We start from the raw sequence: 19,863 nt of genomic DNA, 5'->3' as shown, positions 1-19,863 counted from the left end.
ACCGGAAGTGTACACACCGTAGATTGGAAATGCAAATATAAACCGTAAATTGCACAAAAATATGTCGAAAAATAGGTGCTAATAATATAAAATACCCAAGTCAGAGGCCGTCGGGTGATCCGACCCGCGGTCGGGCTGGAGCCTCGGGTGATACGGAATACCCCGTGTTGTATTCTATATGTACGTGATGTACTAGCCGCAACCCCTTCCTCATACTAATGAGGTGATTGTAGCCTACTTGCTCATGCATACGGACAATTATGTCACAACGGATTTTTGAAACAGACCATCGTTAGTCGCCAATCGAAAACATTATCTTTGGATATCATGATCATAAACTAGATTTGTTTAACATTTTGACTTTTCCTTTCATTTATAAAAAAAAAAGAGTTGCTTGGTCCGACATAATACCGTCAACATTCAGCGACGCTAGTAAAAGATATTGCACCCAATACTGAAAAAAAGTCAGGAAAGGGGCAAGTATCAATGTAGGACAGGCCGGAGCACTCGGGTACATGGGCACAATAAGGAAGAAATATACCGTGTAAATCATGAACTACTAGACTTGTTATGACCCTCAAAAGGACATACGATAACATAGCCGGGACGGGGATGTCCAAAGGAGATGTATGTGACTTCTATATCAGACATAATTGATGATGTAATTTAGTGTATATTTCTAATACATTCACAAAGTACAGAGAAAACGTCGTACGGCATTGGTAAGCAGGCTGGGGGTGATCTGAAAAGAGACATTTCAATTTTATTAACAAATATTAGACGCGATATATCATCAGAAATCTGTGTGCTTATGCTAGAGGAAAGCAGTGGTCACCTTCATCAGTAGTGCGAGTGGTAGGTGTCGGTGTTGAAGGAATAATTGTGACTGTGCCCGCAGGAGTTGTAGTTCTTGAAGCTGGAAAAGGGGTAGAACTAATTCAATGGCCTAGGGTATGCCATGCTTGAGTTCCAACTGAGTGCCTTTATCTACGTTTGAAATATTGAATAAGAATGATGAAACGGACATTTATCTTCACGCAGAACAAACCTACAGTCTATTAGCATAAAGCATAAAGTCAAAAATAAACAGGATATATCGATAGTATGACCAAAGCTGGACAGTAGAAATATGCGTATCAAAAGATATACAACTAAAAAGGTTTCATTGAAAGATACCAAATTAATAAAAGGAAATTCCATAACCATGCCCATAATGAACTCCTTAGTTCAACCCACCTATTGGTGAAGAGCAGTCGTTGTCAGGGAAATATTGACAAAAATCCAAAAGGTGCCAACTAATGCCGGCGGCCAGAGCTTGTTCATCACATGAAGCGTCAATCACGTAACAAAAGGAGCGACATGGAAGTCTGTAATGTAGAACGACATTGTTTTTTCCAAAGCACTTTCAATTCATTCACAAACAGTTATTGATATCTCCGAGAACAGGCAAAAGAAATCTGAATACTGAACAATTTTCAGAACGTTTCGACTGGTTGGATCAGTATGGGTAATTAACGACGCAGATGCCTTTTTGCCATCCAACCAATGATATAGATATTTCTCAACTTCCTAAGATACTTACATTTGTCCTTCAGACGTACACTGGGGAAAGTAATATGAACACAAGAAGAAATTGAAATCTGGATGACAGTCACTGATATAATCGAATGCTGAGAATGCCGGAAGAACATCAAAAGCAATGTCGAGGTCCTGGAAGGTTGTTTGGGAGTACGACAGACCCTGACAACGGCCGTATCGGATGGGCTCACATCCTAAAGTAAAGAATATAGAACGATCAGTCTACAGCTGTCTAAAATTTTAGGACTATAATGGAAGAATTATATATTCCATGCACAGATAACAGCAGATAATGTGCAACTGCTGTCTTCTAGGTACAAGTTAAGTACTGAGTAATTGAGTTTTAGAATGGTAGAAGGTGCCTTTAACACTTCAGTGTTGATACAAATGACAGGTCCCAATATGTAGGTTAATATTATAATATCATTGTAGTGATAAAATTATGAAGTGGTTTCGTCAAATCATTTATTGAAGACGACATGCGCGAATAAGAATTCAAGATTTATTATAAATTGCCAATAAAACATGCATTTGATCAAAAGACACGTACATGAATGAATGTTGAGCAAACTTTGACGGAGACATAATTCTACGCACCTGATTCTACGACCGGAGAACAGGTTGTATCGACGTCCCGGTCGGGAAATATATCACATGAAAATGGTACACTCAACCCAAACGGCGTGCAGCTCGCGTTGATTTCCTCGCAGACATTCCTGCACAACTGTATCTATAATTTTGTACAAACATCATATGTAACAAGAATATGGAGTTCACACACCATAATTAAATGACTGACATCTCAAGCAATGTCTAAGTACCATTAATACTATGCATCGATAAAAGTGTACTCTAGGTCAAACAAGTCCCGATAAATCTGATTGGCTTTGCCCTTCGTGTGTATATTTCTTCTCATCACACTTCATAAATGAATTGCTGTTTATATGTTTACAAGATAGAACATGATAACATGCAAATGGTTTGATGAATGGAATCATGCGTTCTGAAGTATAATGAATACGAAAAGAAATGGTCGCCTACAGTTGTGCACAATGTATTCGATTCAGAGGGTCCCCTTCTTTTATTACCTGCGTGTCATTTTGGCATTGAGGTACAAACATTCTACAAAATACTGCACGGGCGTTTGGGTAACATCTTGAAATGGAATCAAGTATTGATGCGAAACGGGTGAACTCGCTAGACGATACAACGTCCTGGTATGAAACATGTCCGAAGGAGTTGGGGAAGGATACAGTACTGTATCCGGTGAGCGGTTCGCATGTAGCCTTGAAATTTGCCGGCATTGGTTCGCATATACCTGCAGAACAGAAATAACGGGCAAACAAGAAATCTTAATAATAATCTTAACAAAGATTAAAAAAAGTAATATACATACAATTAGCATTAGCTTCAGAAAATACCACCATGGTTTTTTCAATCGTAAACAACTACCTTGAAAATATTACTTAAGCCCCATATCCCGCTGGACCCGTGGTATGTTGGTGAGCTCGCCGTGTCCTAAAATGCATTTGAGTTACCTGTGTCTTCATCTTATGAATATCATGTAAATCTTGCAGAGGTTCTTGCTCTTTAACCGGTATAACGTCTGTTTGGATAAACCATTAACGTTTACTGAGCAATGCTCTAAGGAAACTGCTCCAAGAAGGACATAATGTCAAATGCTCACACAAAGAACGTATCAATGTCTTAACACATATTGTTTCACCCCCTTCACCTAAAGGAATCTTTAAGTTTACCAGGTGTTGCACGTGTTGGCTCAAGACATTTCTCGTCATTCCAGCTCGGCAGTTCTTCACAGCTTCGTGGCCATTCTTCCCCGATAGCTTGCAGTGGAGATTCACAACTGGTTTTTACTTCATTGCATAGTTCACGGCATGGCAGGGTCTGAACAACAAATACGATAATATATACCTTAGGATTCAGGAGACTAAATGGGAATGTCACATTCATTTGCCAATAGTTTAGAGGCCGATAAGACCAGGCTTACTTTCTGATATGATACAATGCGAATCCTTTCAGTAAATGTTTAGACGAAGTCATGAGAAAGAGACATGAAATAAAAATGATGAAGTATCTTTACAATAACACTTTTGTGCATATGTTTTCTGAGATTTCCTGGGATTGTGGGCTCGCTTTAAAATCTCTAACAAATTTGGCTACATATAAAGGTGAGAAGCAGAACTCCTGTTAAAAGGCCTGAAGAAGGTTTCTGATAGACATTCAAACGTAAGCAGGTGAAAGACATTACTTATTGTGCAAAAGAAAACTCCAAAATCCCAGGCTGTATCGGTAAAATACTCACTAGCTGGTCATCCTCACACTTTGGAAACAACAACGTGCACATGAAGAAGGAAAACGACGGATGACAACCAGATGTTCGGTCCAGTGCAAGTGCTGCTTGTAGAGACGCTGTCTGTGAGGTTTGGTTTAGGTAGTTTGGTAACGATGTGTTTTCATATGGCAAGAGATGGGTGCAAATTGACTCTACTGAATGAGTGATAGGTTGGCACACACCTGTACAGAAATAAAAACATATATACGCATATCGTATCAACGTCTCTGCAAAACAGATATTTCCATGGTAGATGATTACCATCGTGCTTCACGAGAGAGCAATGTTTCTGATTCCAATAATATATTTGTATTACGGGTAAAAAGAGCACATTTGATGTTTTTGTCTTCTCTTTAACCCTCAAACCACCGTATGGGGTCAAAACTGACCCCAGGCGTATATCAACATGTGCCATTTTGACATTTCGAGTCGAAAAAAAATTCCTTCTATGAGTTTGTTTGTATATATGTCTTATAACTTCTCACAAGTTTTTACCGAGATTGGCTCATTGTTGATTAAGTTATCCTAGAAAGTTTACGCATGGTCCAGTGGGGTCAAAACTGACCCCAGCAAAATCTGCACTCATAATCCCTATTGTTTGATACGTGTCATCTAGTAACATGTATGATAAGGGTTATCATGATCATAGTTACAAATTATAATTTTGTAGAAACGTGAAAAAAAAACAAATTTTTAAAATGAACGTAAAGATTAATGACGTTGCGACGTATTATGACGTCATTTATGTGATTTTATTGACAAAAACCAACAAATTGGGGATTTCCATATAATTCAAAGGTTCACGATAGAACTTGAATAGAAATTACGTATGATAAATCATAATATATCCAAAGACGTTATTTGCAGATGGCAACAGGAACGACGTCAAAATGACGTCATAAAAATTACATTCATATCAAGTTACACTAGCGAAATCCGCCATCTTGGTTCCGATGATGTAAGAAAATAAGTGCAGTTTAAAAAGACAGACCTTTGAATTAAAATCCAAAATTAGCGACTTTTTCCAAATATGGCTCTAAGAAACCGGTTGCCATAGCAACATGCAAACATTGATTAGATATTTCATTAAATTGAAATTCTTGCCAACGAAATTTTAGCAAAGGTGACCAAGTTTGGCTGTTCTGGCGTAAGACATTCAGATGCTATATGACATCAAGTGTTGGCGCAGGCCTCAAAAGAGCCCGCTTGTCTGAATAGCGTTAGTTGCAAAACAAGATGATCCCTATTTTTGCATGAATTATGGTAATGAGCAGAAATTATTCACACCTAAACATGTCAAACTGTCCCTTATAGATTACTTAAACTACGCATATATACAAACCACAAAAATAGTCACCAATAAAGCTATATTTGTAGAAAACATTGTGGGGTCAGTTTTGACCCCATACGGTAAGATTAGTCGTAAAAAGGCTACGGTGGTTTCAGGGTTAATGTAGAAGGATAAACATATTTATGAAGAAATGAACATAAGCACAGAATTGCAAACATTCTTACCGGGGGGATCATTGGTCATACAAACTGAAGGGTACTCGTCGCTTCCATCAGCACAGTCTGGAACTCCGTTACAATACTTGACGTAGGAAACACACTCGCCGCTAAGAAGGCATCGAAAACCCGTACATCGCTCTGTCCAATGGGAACAGAAAATGTCAAATAATGATACATTACATCATTCATAATTTTCAAAAGCTTTGACTATCCGGTGTTATTGTTTAAAGAAGAAGAACCGACAGGCAGTACAGGCAGTTGAATGCACAAGTGTTGTTTTGGCAACGCGTCTGATAATGTAGATATCTGACAACAAAAATATAGTCGAACTCTCAAATGTGACAATTTAATAGGTGCCAAGAAGCTGCCAGGTGTTAATTAACATTTTTCGTCGGAGAAAAAGTCCTTCGATGAGTTTGTTTGTGTACACGAAGTTCTAAGAAATGCCGGGATCGGCCACTTGACTCCAAAATTTATGTTTGGTCAGATGAGATATACGAACGGACCCCAGATGATTTTGCATTGCATATTACGTAATATGAAAAATATCATACCCAATGACAGACATTTGTTATCAGTGTTAACTCATTTTTCGAAATCATAACTATGAGGCAAATGAGTAAAAGAGGAAGCTTGTACCATAAAATCACCCAATAAATTTGGCTAACGTAAACTACCAGGGTCAGTCTGCTACTGACCGTCGTGGTGTTCACGTTGGTGGAGGCCTAACTAGTCACCACCGACACAAGTTACTCTCTCAATAAACTTTTGAAATGTAGTCAGATTACGAATTAATGTACCACCATCACATGCTGCTTTCAAAGATAAAGATCAAACTTAAGAAAAGAGCTAAAAAAAGTAATAAAACCAAAACCATTTGCAGCAGAAAAACTGAAAGACAAGGATATGAGTGACATGTATGCGTGCAAGGTCCAGAACAGGTTCGATAACCTTAAGCACATAGAGAAGATAAGCACAGATGTTGAAGAACAATGGCAAATGCTCAAGGAGGCCATTACAGAAAGTGCAGAGGAAACTATAGGACGAAGAAGGGGCACAAAGAAGGAAGCTTGGATCTCAGACAAAACTTGGGATCTAATAGACGAAAGGAAGACAAAGAAACTTGAAATATGCCAACAACATAACAACGAAAGGAAGACAAGACTCAGAGCGGAGTATACCAACCTGGACAAAAAGGTTAAGTCAAGTGCACGACATGACAAAAGGAAATGGTTTATGAAAAAAACACAGGAAGCAGAAGATGCAGCACAGAAAAATGACACCAGAACCACATTTAGAATACTGAAGGAACTCGGAGGTGGTTCAGCAAAGAAACAGGTGCCGATAAAGAGTAAAGATGGAGAAACACTAAAGAGCGAAGAAGAAGTACTAGAAAGGTGGAAAGAGCACTTTGAAGAAGTTCTTAACCAGCCTAATCCAACGGGGCCTCCCTTAGAAAATGATGATGATGACAACGATGAAAACATAGAGGAACTCGACATAAACTGTAATGACATAACAGAAGAAGAAATAGAGAAAGCAATAAGAAAACTGAAAAACAACAAAGCCCCTGGTGAAGACCGAATTCATCCTGAAATGCTCAAGTATGGCGGAAAAGGCATAAGACAGATGCTACTAGTACTATGCAACAACATTTGGAAGAATGAGACCCTACCTAATGAATGGAAAATAGGAACAATAATTCCTCTGCCTAAGAAAGGGGACCTCAGTAACTGTTCAAACTGGAGAGGAATTACTCTTCTGTCCCTACCAAGCAAAGTTCTAAGCATAGTTATTCTGAATAGAATCAAGGATGAAATCAACAAGAAAATAAGAGAGCAGCAATATGGATTTAGACCAGGAAGAGCTTGTGTTGACGCCATCTTCACCTTGAGAAGAGCCGTTGAAAAAAGTCTTGAGTTCAACACGCCCCTGCTTATGCATTTTATAGACTTCCAAAAAGCTTTTGACAGTATTAACAGGGACAGTATGTGGTATATATTGAAAACGTATGGGATCCCTGCCAAGATTATTACCTTGTTGCAAGCGATATACAATGACATCAGTTGTATTGTACGTGTTGGAAGCCAGAACACCGAGAAGTTTGAAGTACACACAGGAGTTCGACAAGGGTGTATTCTATCACCACTCCTATTTATAACTACCATAGACTGGGTTTTGAAAAAGGTAGAGAAGAACAAGTGTGGGATACCAATACAAGTGACAAACGATCTCCTGTTCGACCAAGATTTCGCTGACGATATAGCCCTCATAGAAAATAGTGAAGATTGGCTACAGCAGGCAACAGATGACACAGATGAAACAGCAGGAAGAGTAGGGCTGAAATTCAACGCAAAAAAATGCGAGGTCATGGGCATCAACACAGCCGCCCCGCCAAACATTAAAATCGAAGATACAGCAGTTAAGGTGACAGACTCTTTCACCTACTTGGGAAGCACGATCACAGCAAATGGGCATAGTCACAAGAAGATCATGACAAGAATTGGGAAAGCCAGCTCAGCCTTTGGGAAACTACAAAAAGTGCTGAAGAATGGAGTGCTAAGTCTACAGAACAAATAAATTAAGGATATACCAAGCAACAGTACTGTCAATACTGCTGTATGGGAGCGAAACATGGCAGATATACGCAGCAGACAAAAAGCGCCTGAATGCCTTCCACACAAGATGCCTAAGGAAAATACTGGGGATCTCATACAGAGATAGAATAACGAACAAAGAGGTTTACCACAGAACAAAGCAGAGAGAAGTGGCAGACATGGTACGGGAGAGAAGACTAAGATGGCTAGGACATGTCCTGCGAATGGAAGAAAACAGAACAGCGAAGAAGATCTTGGAATGGAAGCCACACGGCGGACGAAGAAGTAGGGGAAGGCCAAGGCTGACGTGGCAGACAAACGTGGAAAAAGACCTCCAAAGCATTGGAAGCTCCTGGCATAGAGCCAAAAGGGAAGCGCAGAACCGAGGAAGGTGGAAAAGGACGGCCCGATGTGCCTCAAAGGCACGGGAGGAACTAAGGTGCTAAGGTAATAAGTGGAGAAGTTAGCTTTATGTAACCCAGAACATAAATGACAACACTGGCTTACCATGCTCTGTTTGGTAGTATAAGTAAAGACATTGGCTGGCAGTTCGTGTGCAGTTCTACCTTACAAGTTCTACAGAGCACCAGTCTATATTAATGGCTTTTAGAATACCATGTAGACACCACAGCTACAAGACATACTTCTAGACATAACAACTACCAAACATTTGAATTCAACTGCAAGGAGGGTATTTACATGTTGCAAATATAGATCCAGTAACACGTAAAACAACTTTGACAGGCTGATTTGAACGTTGATATTTGAACAAAAGGTTGATTTTCAAAAAACTGAAATTTGTTTTGATTTTGTTACTTTGTTGCAATCATTCTGCGTCATTACCTTCGCCGAGAAGGTTATGCAGAGGGTAGCGTTTCTCTGTCTGTTTGTAGTGGCACAGCATAACTCAAGAATGTCTTGATGGATTGTTTTAATATTTGGTATGTTGGTAGGTTTTGATGAGACCTAAAAACGATTAGATTTTGGGCCCCCTAGCAGCTTCTTACGGTACTGCAGCGGAACTTCCTGTTGTGATAACTCGTGTTCCGGACATGCTATGGAACTTATTTTTGAGTGGTAGATAGATCTTTGGACAGAGAGTAAGTGGTGTGGGTTTGGGCCCCATGGCGGCTTTTTTAGAACTGCAGGGGCAGGTTTTGCGTCTGACTTTGAAAGAGAATAACTCAAAAAGGGCTTGATGGATTGTAATGATTTTTGGTAGGTAGATAGCTTGAGTGATGATGTCCATGATTAGACACTTCTTATGCTAATCAGTATCTCATTTGCATAATTAATGAGGAAAGTTTATACTTCCGCCAAATTCCATGATAGGACTCTGAAACATGTGACATATGTGAATGAGGAAGAGAGAAATATTAATTGATATGAACTATGCAAATGAAGACCTCATTTGCATAATTAATGAGAAAATACTATAACAAGATGGCCTTGATGGATGGTCATCATTTTTGGTATTTGGATAGCTTGTGTGATGCTTAGTATGATTGGACAATAATTATGCAAATCAGATGCTAATTTGCATAATTTATAAGGCAACTTTCAAAATCCGCTTTGTTCCATGATATGACTATTCAAATTGTAACTGAGGAAGAGTTAATAGATAGAAAATATGCAAATGTGGGCCTAATTTGCATACCTAATGAGCAACTTGTATTATTCCACACCGGCAAATGACGGCAATTTCATACATTTAATACTTTTTTGTGGCATCGGGAAGTTATGTGAATGTTAAAGCTTATATGAAACGAAATCTCCTGAAATTTCCTCTATCGTTCACGTAAAATTTGATCTTTTCTGAAAACATCTATGTAATTTTTAAATCAGTTCTCCGACAAGAACTTGCTGAAACGGCGACCTAAAAATTTGTACTTTGTGCTCTTCAGTGGGGCTAATTAGGAACAGGGCGTACGTCACAACTATGAGTCCCGTGTAGCTAATATGGCTGCCTGTTAGAATAACACATGTTTGATGGTCCCATATCCTATAAAGGAAACATAATTCAGAGACAAAAATCGGTCTGTCGAAAGAGTACATATTTCACTTCACTTAGAAAAAATTCTATCGAATTCACATTACAAATATATACTTTGCAGGCCCTTGAAATTGGTTCTCTTCGGATGTGTGGTTAACGCAAGCCGCCGCCGATCGGAATAGAGTTCACTATTTAACGTGGAATAGCGGGGAATAAATAGTCATCTCTTCTACTTTACGCCAACTACAGTATTATCTTACCTTACCGTGAGATAAGACTTCCATACCGTACATTAGTGTAAGATATTTTCTTGCGGAAGCGCAGAAGCCGGTTTGTACACGGCTCGTCGGCAAGGAGGTCGCCTCGTAAATATACGTAACCGGCCAAAGGGAAAAGCTGCTGCCACGCGCGTTGTTTACATGATGTACAGTGTCGCCTTTACAAGGCTTTGCATAAGAAATACAACTCAATTCCTTTCAAAAGTATGTGTGTTTGTTCACAAACATATTATTAAAGCTTACATTGGACACACAGTTCGTCGTGGCCAAATACAATGTTGTTGTTTTTTTTTTATACCGTAATCACTAGACACGGCACGGTCGCGATAGGGGATCATAGGGGTGTCACATATTTCCGCGGGTGCGTTCCGACTGTCTCAATTCTCATAATTTCTTCTGTATTTCTCTGCGTGTACGTAGTTTTAGGTAACGCAAACCTCGCGACCCAAACCTCGTGCTTTGTGAAAGCCGCGAAACGTCATTTTGATTGGCTTCTATCTACGTTCAGTGCCATGCTGTTAGAATTTGTCTGAGATCAGGTACTTTGGTGACAGCCAAGCGAAATACTTGAGGTTTACATGTTAATTTGTCAGCACTTCTTGTTGTCAATAAATGCACAGAGGTTCTTTGCTATCTGTTGTTGTGAAAAATGAACAAATTCGCACTTCTGTGTGATGTGCAGTGTGAACATGTGAAGATATCCGATATCCCCATATGGCCATGCTTTGTGGCGAGTCAGGTCGTCACTGTCTTCCGTCAAAATCGTTTCCATATGTAGGATGGACCTCACAAAAGGTCACACGTGGGCAATACTAGACATTTTCTTGTTTTCCTCTGAACTACAGAAGCATTTGGCTTTATACTATCCTAAAATCAGAGTAGGTAGCATATTATTCGAAAAGAAACTGGCCATGTCATCTGCGGAAGAAGATCTCGAAAGCCAGAATGAAGAAATCAGAAGCGACGCCGACACTGCAGACTCGGAGCACACTGTGGACTCGGAGAGTGGGGCCAGTTTATCCTGGCCAGACTCGGACTCGGAGAATGGGGATGACATTCTTGCGGAAGGGTATATCAATGCTTACCAAGACGAGCCGCTTGCCGAACCGGGAGAAAACGAGCTTCGTGCGCAGGAAGTAGACGATGATGGTCTTCTTGCAGCCACATTAGACGCTCGGTTTGAGGGAACAATACCGCTAAATGAATGGTAAGAAAGCTCTCCCTTCCTTGAGGTTAGAAAAAAATACACTGATATAGCTATTCTGTACCTGTGATATAGAGAAGCTGGCCACGCGCTGCTTCGATTCCTCTGGCTGTGAAACAACTTGCTCGGCATGTTCCCACGGTCTAGTTCATTTTCAAGATTGTTTGTCAACAAAGTCCGCCATTTTGCTTCTGAATCTGTAATTTTGTTTGGCATGCACACAGTATCATCGTCAACTCTTCAAAATGGTTCAAAAAGCACTTGGAAAAGGTGCCACAATCATTGGTGTTTACAATCATGGGATTAAATATTAGTGGACCTAGTATTCATTTCAATACTAAATGTTGCGGACCAACGGGTACATTGGGGAGGGGTCTGCTTGTCTCAAGAACATTTTTATCTGTTCAGTTTCCTTTGTCTTACTAGGTGCAGGTGCGCTCAGTGTCTGACTGATTCACTGGTAAATGCCAGGGAATACAGATGTTGCTGGGATGTTTTACCGGCCATTGGCAAACTTCAGTTTGATGGCAGCATCGACAGGATAAAATGTATAACCCAGCACCATGACTACACTTACTTGACGAAGAGAGTGGTGTTGGAGAATGTTGGTCCACTGCTACGCAACAAGGAGGGCAAACCTTACAAACAACAGGCTGGACATCCCAATAAGTAAGATATTCTTATCAATCTACACTCTAAATTGACTTGACGCATCCCCCTATATGCAACAAATAAAATCACATCAGTTTCTATCTGTCTCTCTCTCTCTCTCTCTCTCTAAAAAACGGTTATTTTCTTTTAATCTTCGTGCTGCTTTTTTTTAAGGTTTCTGAGAGCAGTGGCGTACAGGTGGCTTGTCCGGTGGATGTGTGGCTATCTAGGCTGGGAACACTCAAGACCCCTCCCAGCATGTGTTTATAACAAAGTAAGAAATGCGTTTGAAACAGGTCAAGCCCGTGGGTACTCCTCATCTCTAGAAAGACAGTGATTGCAGTGAAACACTTCTGTCTGCTTGTCAACCTTCATGTATGTAACATTTAGTTTGAGACCACATTGTAAACACTGCTTGAACTACCTATCTATGTACAACCATGTATGTAAAAACCTTACAGTTGGTTCAACTTTGACACCACATTGTAAACACTGCTTGAACTACCTATCTATGTACAACCATGTATGTGAAATCTTACAGTTGGTTCAACTTTGAGACCACATTGTAAACACTGCTTGAACTACCTATCTATGTACAACCATGTATGTAAAAACCCTACAGTTGGTTCAACTTTGAGACCACATTGTAAACACTGCTTGAACTACCTATCTATGTACAACCATGTATGTAAAAACCTTACAGTTGGTTCAACTTTGAGACCACATTGTAAACACCGCATGAACTACCTATCTAAGTATGTACATGTATGAATACTTTACTTTACTTTTGGGACAGCATCTGTTAGCAGTGCATTATGAAATAGAACAAGTCAGTATTGACCTGAGAAAGGTGCAAGTGACAGATGGTCTCTGAGATGTCAGCTTGAATAAAACACTTGTGAGCAAAGAACTTTGTCATCCACTTTTAGTTCTTTCAAAGCAGACTAAAAATTGATTTTTCCAATCAAAGTACAAACGAAAATTAATATTTGTTTCTTCTACTAGTTCAAAAAAGTCATTATAGTAACATCCATAAATAATATGTCAGCTTCCAGTTGCCAGTCGGCAGATCTAGAGGTCGTGGCAGACCTAGGAAATCCTGGATGGAGTGTGTTAGGAAGGATAAAGGCATGCGGCCTGACCACCGTGAACCCCCTGGACAGAGCCGCGTGGAAGAGCGGTGTGAAGACTAGCCGACTACTGCCCACCCGTGTCAGGGACCACAGCAGCAGTATAATCAAATACTGCATACTACTACTATTGTTCAAACACTTGCATACACATTACTAGTACAACAGGTAGTATGTACTAACAAAAGAAAGGACACTAATGGATGTCATTTTAAAAATAAACAATAATAAACAATAAACACACAGGACTACGAAAATGAAAGCTGAACTACAAATTCCCTGGAGTACTAGAACTGGGGCAAGCACTTTTAGGATGGCCTTTCATGGGCTGCTTGCATTTCTTGCAGGTTCTTGGCTTCCGCACATTTGCCCTAGTGCTTGAGATACTTGCCTCAGCTGCAAGTTGGACTTTCATCCTGCTCTGTTCTTCCTCTGTAAAAAAAAGACAAAAAGAGGAATAGCTATTAGTAAACAAACAGCACCCAACATACTTGAAACATATAAAAAAATCCTTCCCTCATTAGACTAAGCATAGGGCGATGCTCATCTCCGGTGTTATTAAATGGCCCTTGGTTCACACAACTTTATAGAATCAGTAAAGCAAGGGCCTGCAAAATGCAATGTAAACACTCCAATCAATTGGCCAGTTGTTGTCAGTTGGCCATTGTATTGGTATATGTGTGTGTGTGTGTGTGTGTGTGTGTGTGCACCTGTGTGTGTGTGTATGTATGTATGTGTGTGTGTGTGTGTGTGTGTGTGTGCATGTGTGTGTGCACGTGTGTGTGTGTGTGTATGTATGTGTGTGTGTGTGTGTGTGTGCACGTGTGTGTGTATGTATGTATGTGTGTGTGTGTGTGTGTGTGTGTGTGTGTGTGTGTGTGTGTGTGTGTGTGTGTGTGTGTATGGTTTACTGACAGCATTGCTCTGCAAAATTTCATGGTAACTTACCAGGTGGGTAAAGCTGTGTGGTCGTTTGTCTTCTCTCCTCATAACGCACGATGGCTTCCTGTCTGGACCGTCTGTCCGGGAACTGGCTGCAGAGTGGTTTAGGTACCTTCTTCTTGTACTTGTCTCGGGTCTCCTTCAGTTGTTCCTGTGATGTATTACACATCACATCCCTGATGTCACGGACATATTCTGCAGAAAGTACAGAATGCTGTCATGTTTAGATCATAAACAATACATATTTTTTACACGTAGCAGCAAGACAGCATGCAAAGACAACTATTTGTGATGGAATAGACAAGGTAGAAAAAAAGTGGAAACTCTGACCTCCTATCAAGACATGTATGTATCATGACTATACTTACTGTATGTTGGTGGTACTGCTTGTCTCTTCACCACTTCTTCCCCGAGCTTGTACTTTGGGTAGGTCACCCTGTAGTATGCCCTGCCCTCTTTAGTGGTCTGCACCTCTCTCTTCAGATTCTCGTTGAAGTGCAGAACAGCTAAAATGTGCCTGAGGTAGGAGATACACAACATAGTTTAGAATTTACTTATCAACTACTTGTACAATAACCTCCTCCTTGAAAACAACATTTTTGGCTGGCTGGTGAATTACAGAATGGAATTTAAGATTACCTGCAGTAGCTCCCCAGCCAGGAGAAGTGTGTCATCTTAGGGTGCCAATGGTTGAGGGTGGAATGGAAGCCCTCCAGGCAGCTTGTCTGGGCATCTGAGGGAAGCTTTCGGACATCCTTGAGCCTGTCCTTCTTCAGCAAAACTGCACACAGCTTGTCGTGGGCCAGGCTTCCTGTGAAATATAGAGTTTGTGTCTAGTTGTAATGCACACCCAACAATCCTAAAATATAATATGAAAATAAAATTAAATTTGCAAAGGAGCACCAGTTTTCTAAAGTCAATGTTTTACATGAACAGAAATGTGCAAACAAACAAAAAAGTAACTTATGAAATAATTCAATAAAACCAGACTTTCAAAGTTCTTAGTCATGATTACAGTGTAGAAAAATGAATACCAAGTTCATAGTTACCAGCACTATTATTAAGACATTTAGCACAAATCTACATGTATTATAATACTTAGCACACAGAAATGAGAAAATGTTTTTACCGCTGAAAATCCACTTTCTGTCATGGTCAATCCTCCCATGCGCACATTTCGGGAAGCTCTCATCAGGATGGCTGTCATGTTTGTTAGCAACGTGCCTAACAATGGACTTCCACTTGGCCACAATCAGGTCACAGAATCCCTGAGTAGTTGAAAGGGCGCACCAGTACATGTGTTTCTTGATACTCCGGATCCAATGTTTGATTACTTCACATCCCTTCTCCTTACTGGCTTTGCTCAGTTCCTTGACAAGGCTTTTACACACGTGCCACAGGTCAAAGAAATGTGCAGTGTCTTTTTGCTCGTCTCTGATCCATGCACAGATTCCTCTGTGCCGGTCTGTAATGAAAGTCGAAACTTTCAGCCCTGCATCAGACAGAAATTTGAAACACCGCTTTGCCCCGTGCAGCTCCATTTTGTTGCTGTTGCCAGATTGGTTGGACTGCAGCATCTCAAAGTGAACTAACTTTGAGATGCTGTTGCAGAACATTGTATAAGTTCCGTACTTGGCACTATGCCCCATGGAGTCATAGCGGCCATCGCCACTCCATGTTAGATCTCCCTTTCTTTGAGGAGGCTGATCAACCCCTGTCTGTAGGCTTCCCAATGACGGAGGATGGCTGGAACAAGGAACTTTGCTTGGTGGTGGAAAAAAGTCCTTGGAGTAAACATGGACATTCCAATGTGCTTGAAAAGGAGGAAAGTTTTGGCAATGCTCACTCCAGATGCCAATATACCAAAGCTCATCAGAATGTTCCCAGCGGCGTACTTCCCAAAGACCAAAGGCTGTGATGTCCAGGTGAAGCTATTCTTTCCACAAGACTTACAGTCTTGGATCACGGTGGCCATCGTTCCATTCTTCTTCACTTTCACTTGGGGGTTGTCCCGTTTGCACTTGAAGCAAAAGAGACTGAAGAGGCTGACCAGCATGCTGTAGAAAACCATAAACTTGGGTTCTTCAAACCAGTGGGTTCCAGGTTCAACACTGTAAAATATGAACAGACATTCTATGAATAAAAATTACAGGTTATCCTCTACGATACTCCAGAGCAAAGCTATGTAATGACAGCCAACTACATACACTGTACGAGCTGTGACATGGAAACTGTGACATATTTCCTTCTGAAGTCACAAAAAGCAACAGCTAGCACCACCCTGTTTGTGTCCAAGGAGACTTAGCTACCTTTGCTAAAATTGCCTATTACTAGTAATATAATATGATGGCTTGCAAGAATATGTTGTACACACTCAGGTGCCGTCAAAATTATATAAAAGGAAAGAAACTTGAACTTACTTCACTCTGTTACTACGTGACATCCCGTCGTCGCCTTCAGCATCGTCGCCTTCAGCATCGTCGCCTTCAGCATCGTCGCCTTCACCCCCATCTGATGACACGGACTCAGCTGCTGATGACACCTCTGGCTCATAGTCCGTCTCCACTTCATACTCCTCATCATCATCATCAGACTCCAAAACCTCCTCTTCCTCCTCCTCTTGATCACAGGGACTTGATGGCTCAGGCAAGGGCTGGTCTGTGTCCTCGGAGTGGTCTTCAACCTCTGTGTCCTTGGAGACGTCACCAACCTCAGAATCAATCTAGGGCATGTGATAAGACTTAGTTCAAATTTGCTCACACAAGTAAACACGACAAAACCAGTATGATTTATGCCTGGCAACAATTTTATCATGTAACACCTTGTGGCGAATTATGGAGAGGAAAATCTAACACAAAAGCACTGTAGCAGGCTATGTTATTGGTGCATCTAAACATATGAGGTAGTAATGGCATATGATATGGTTACAATGTATTATTTATTGAGCATATCTGGCCTCAAATAATAGGCATGAAAATTCCGGGAGTAAAAGTACTAAATGCTTTACAACTTACCGTATCTGCCTGTTCATCTTGGTTTCTCTGTCTCTCTCGAGCTCTCAGCCGACTGACGGTTTTCTGAAGTTTCTTGACTCTCTTCTTGAGAGAAGGGCAATCCTCACAGATCTGGATTGGTGGCTCAAGCTCACCAACCATCCCTTTCAGTTTGTCCATCTTGCGTGCCGTCACTTTGAAGTTGAACACTTTCTGTGTCAACACTGGCTATGGCCTCATGGAGTACCTGTATAATCACAATAAACATAGTTTACTTGCCTGTTATGCTCAATTTGATAACGCGACATGATGACGAGAACGATACTACTTACAGTTACAGTGCATGTCCGCCATAAAAAGATTTTTGTTTACTTCCTAGGTTACGTTATAAATTTCAGCACAAAACTGTTACTCTTTACATCGCCAAGGTACTGTCGTATAGCATGATTTATTAGCAAAATTTCGTTATCTCCGCCCGCCTCCTTGGAATATAAACAAGTATACAGACTCAAGATTAGAAAATTCGCACTGCCATTACAAAATGGTTTTGACATGTCCTTTGTTATTGTAATGTGCGCTTGGTTGCGCCGATAAATCTTAGATTCCCAAGTCGTTTGTGGAGACCAAACGCACAAGTATCTACATGTCAATGCCGCAATATTCATGACAGAATCTAGTGACAGAGGCGACAAAATGACCGACTACCGTCTACGGACGGAAAGGTACTCTCCAAGCAGAGCAAGGGTTTCGGCTGGTTTTTGAGGTGTTTTTAGGCGTTTGAATCTATGGCTATTTCGGGCTGTGCGTCGTCTTATGGTAAGACGGCCCAAATGGCCTGGATCGCGGAACTCCGGAGACTTTGTAAACTCCAGATGTCTTTGGCTGCACGTTGAGCTGTTATTTTCATACGAAAGCAATTGCAGTTAGCCAACTAGTAGGTGAAACGTAAGAACATGGCATGAAAACATGGCCACAACCGATAGACCAAGAATTATGTCATTGGTGAGACTGGACCGGAAATTCTGTGGCGCGTGGGGAGGGAATCCCGTGCCTAGTCGGGCACGCTTCGCACCTACTTGTGAAACGCTTGTAACGTGTTGGAGTGATTAGAGTCGATTAATCACCAGATTAGGTTTATTAGGCATTGAAGCTTCCGTCTGTGGGCACAGCTTGGATTGGCGACACAACAAAAACGATGACAAAGTAGAAGGCCGGACAAAAACGCCTAAAAACACGTCAAAAACCAGCCGGGACCCTTGTACGGAAAACTTCGTGGCAGAAAGTCTTCTCTGAAGGGCGCCGCCATTTTGATATGTAACGTTACACCCTTTGTTAGGAAGTTGGTCGGCGCCGTCAAATATGTAAAATCTGATGTTCTCCAGAGGAGTTTGCTTTCGTGCGCCAAACGTCCAAGAATTTACATATCATTGTAGCAATATTCACGACAGAAACTAGTGACAGGAAGAGCCAAGTGACGTCTACTGACGGAAAACTTCGTGACAGAAAATCTTCTCGAAAAGGCGCCGCCATTTTGTTACCAAGTATGTGAATATTACAGGCGGATCGTGACCCTGTAGTAACTTTGCGTTACGCTTTGTTAGCAAGGTTGTAGGGCACCGACTAAGATTCACTTAGTGTACCTTATGTTCAGTGACCAAGCGTACAAAAAAAGGAAACTAATCCTCTCATATCCCCAAACCAAGAATAAGTGGTGTACATAAACAAAAATATGTGGCGATCAGACTTACCCGTCTACGAGCGCGGTTTGTCGCAGGGACCGTTGGTGTTGGCAAACCGGCGGTGTCTATAGTTGGATATGCTCCTAGTAAAAGCCGTCTCTTAATTCCAAGACTCTCCGCAATCTCCCGATGTTTGTCGAAACACGAGGGCTCGAAGTGGGCAGAGCACAAGATAGATGTCTTGGAAACTACGAAATCATACCGATGCTTCTTGACAAACTGAATCCACAATCTTCTTGCTTTCTCCCTCTTTTTGTCCGCCTCACTTCCGTCACCTTTCACTTGAGGGAATATGTGAATAGATATCCCTTTGGTGAACTGACCGTTCTTACAGCCGACTCCGTTTGGCCCTCCTGCGACACAATACTGTCCGCCGCCTTTAGTTCTACGACCTGTAGCACTGGAAGACGCCATTACAGTGGACCCAACTCATAGTTTCTACGTCATGCATATCATTTGCATCTCATTTGCATTCCCTCTCAGATGCATAAAAACGCACTTTTTGACGACGTTTTAACATAACTTCCCGACTGAATCATCACATGAAAACTATCTCATTTCAACTAAGAGGAAAAGGACACTTAGACTCGTAAGAAAATCATAGAAAATTGCAACTTTGAAGGTTGTTTCATATAAGCTTTAACATCGTTGAATCAAATTATGTTAATAAGGGCCTCTTTTGCATAATTGATGATAAATATTAGCATAACCGTAGGCTCATAATTTGTTAAGCTGATACTTTGGACATGTTATATTTTACAACAATCAACTGGTATGATTTATTATTGATGAGAAACACTCCTAATACGTCAGTCATAAAGGTTAAAATCATTTGGCGAAGGTATGAGGTCGTGGAACTCTAGTTCTGTATGGTTTCATAATGTTAGTTTAAAAAC

The 19,863-nt window shown here is 40.8% G+C and overlaps 2 protein-coding genes and 1 long non-coding RNA gene across 3 annotated transcripts; 1 reads left to right on the top strand and 2 right to left on the bottom strand.

Moving 5' to 3' along the window:
* Positions 1–840: 840 nt before the first annotated feature.
* Positions 841–4,874, bottom strand: LOC136425835 (uncharacterized). The gene is made up of 8 exons (XM_066414773.1): positions 4,857–4,874; positions 3,902–4,012; positions 3,336–3,483; positions 2,667–2,896; positions 2,176–2,308; positions 1,583–1,772; positions 1,293–1,367; positions 841–916 (listed from the first exon to the last, which is right to left on the bottom strand). Exons 1-8 carry the CDS (start codon positions 4,872–4,874, stop codon positions 841–843), a joined length of 981 nt encoding a protein of 326 aa, XP_066270870.1.
* A 4,915-nt stretch (positions 4,875–9,789) lies between these two features.
* LOC136425414 (uncharacterized) lies at positions 9,790–13,073 on the top strand. The gene is made up of 3 exons (XR_010754026.1): positions 9,790–11,515; positions 11,939–12,181; positions 12,338–13,073. It is a non-coding gene; the product is annotated as an uncharacterized lncRNA (long non-coding RNA).
* LOC136425412 (uncharacterized) lies at positions 12,450–16,979 on the bottom strand. Its single transcript, XM_066414279.1, has 6 exons — positions 16,656–16,979; positions 15,365–16,346; positions 14,875–15,046; positions 14,604–14,752; positions 14,242–14,430; positions 12,450–13,725 (listed from the first exon to the last, which is right to left on the bottom strand). Exons 2-6 carry the CDS (start codon positions 15,882–15,884, stop codon positions 13,562–13,564), a joined length of 1,194 nt encoding a protein of 397 aa, XP_066270376.1. The 5' UTR covers positions 15,885–16,346; positions 16,656–16,979; the 3' UTR covers positions 12,450–13,561.
* Between the last annotated feature and the right edge of the window lie 2,884 nt (positions 16,980–19,863).

This window comes from Branchiostoma lanceolatum, chromosome 19 (genome assembly GCF_035083965.1).
Source record: "Branchiostoma lanceolatum isolate klBraLanc5 chromosome 19, klBraLanc5.hap2, whole genome shotgun sequence".
NCBI classification, from domain to species: domain Eukaryota; kingdom Metazoa; phylum Chordata; class Leptocardii; order Amphioxiformes; family Branchiostomatidae; genus Branchiostoma; species Branchiostoma lanceolatum.
Note: the sequence above shows the minus strand (reverse complement) of the source record. Positions and strands in the feature narration are given on the sequence as shown.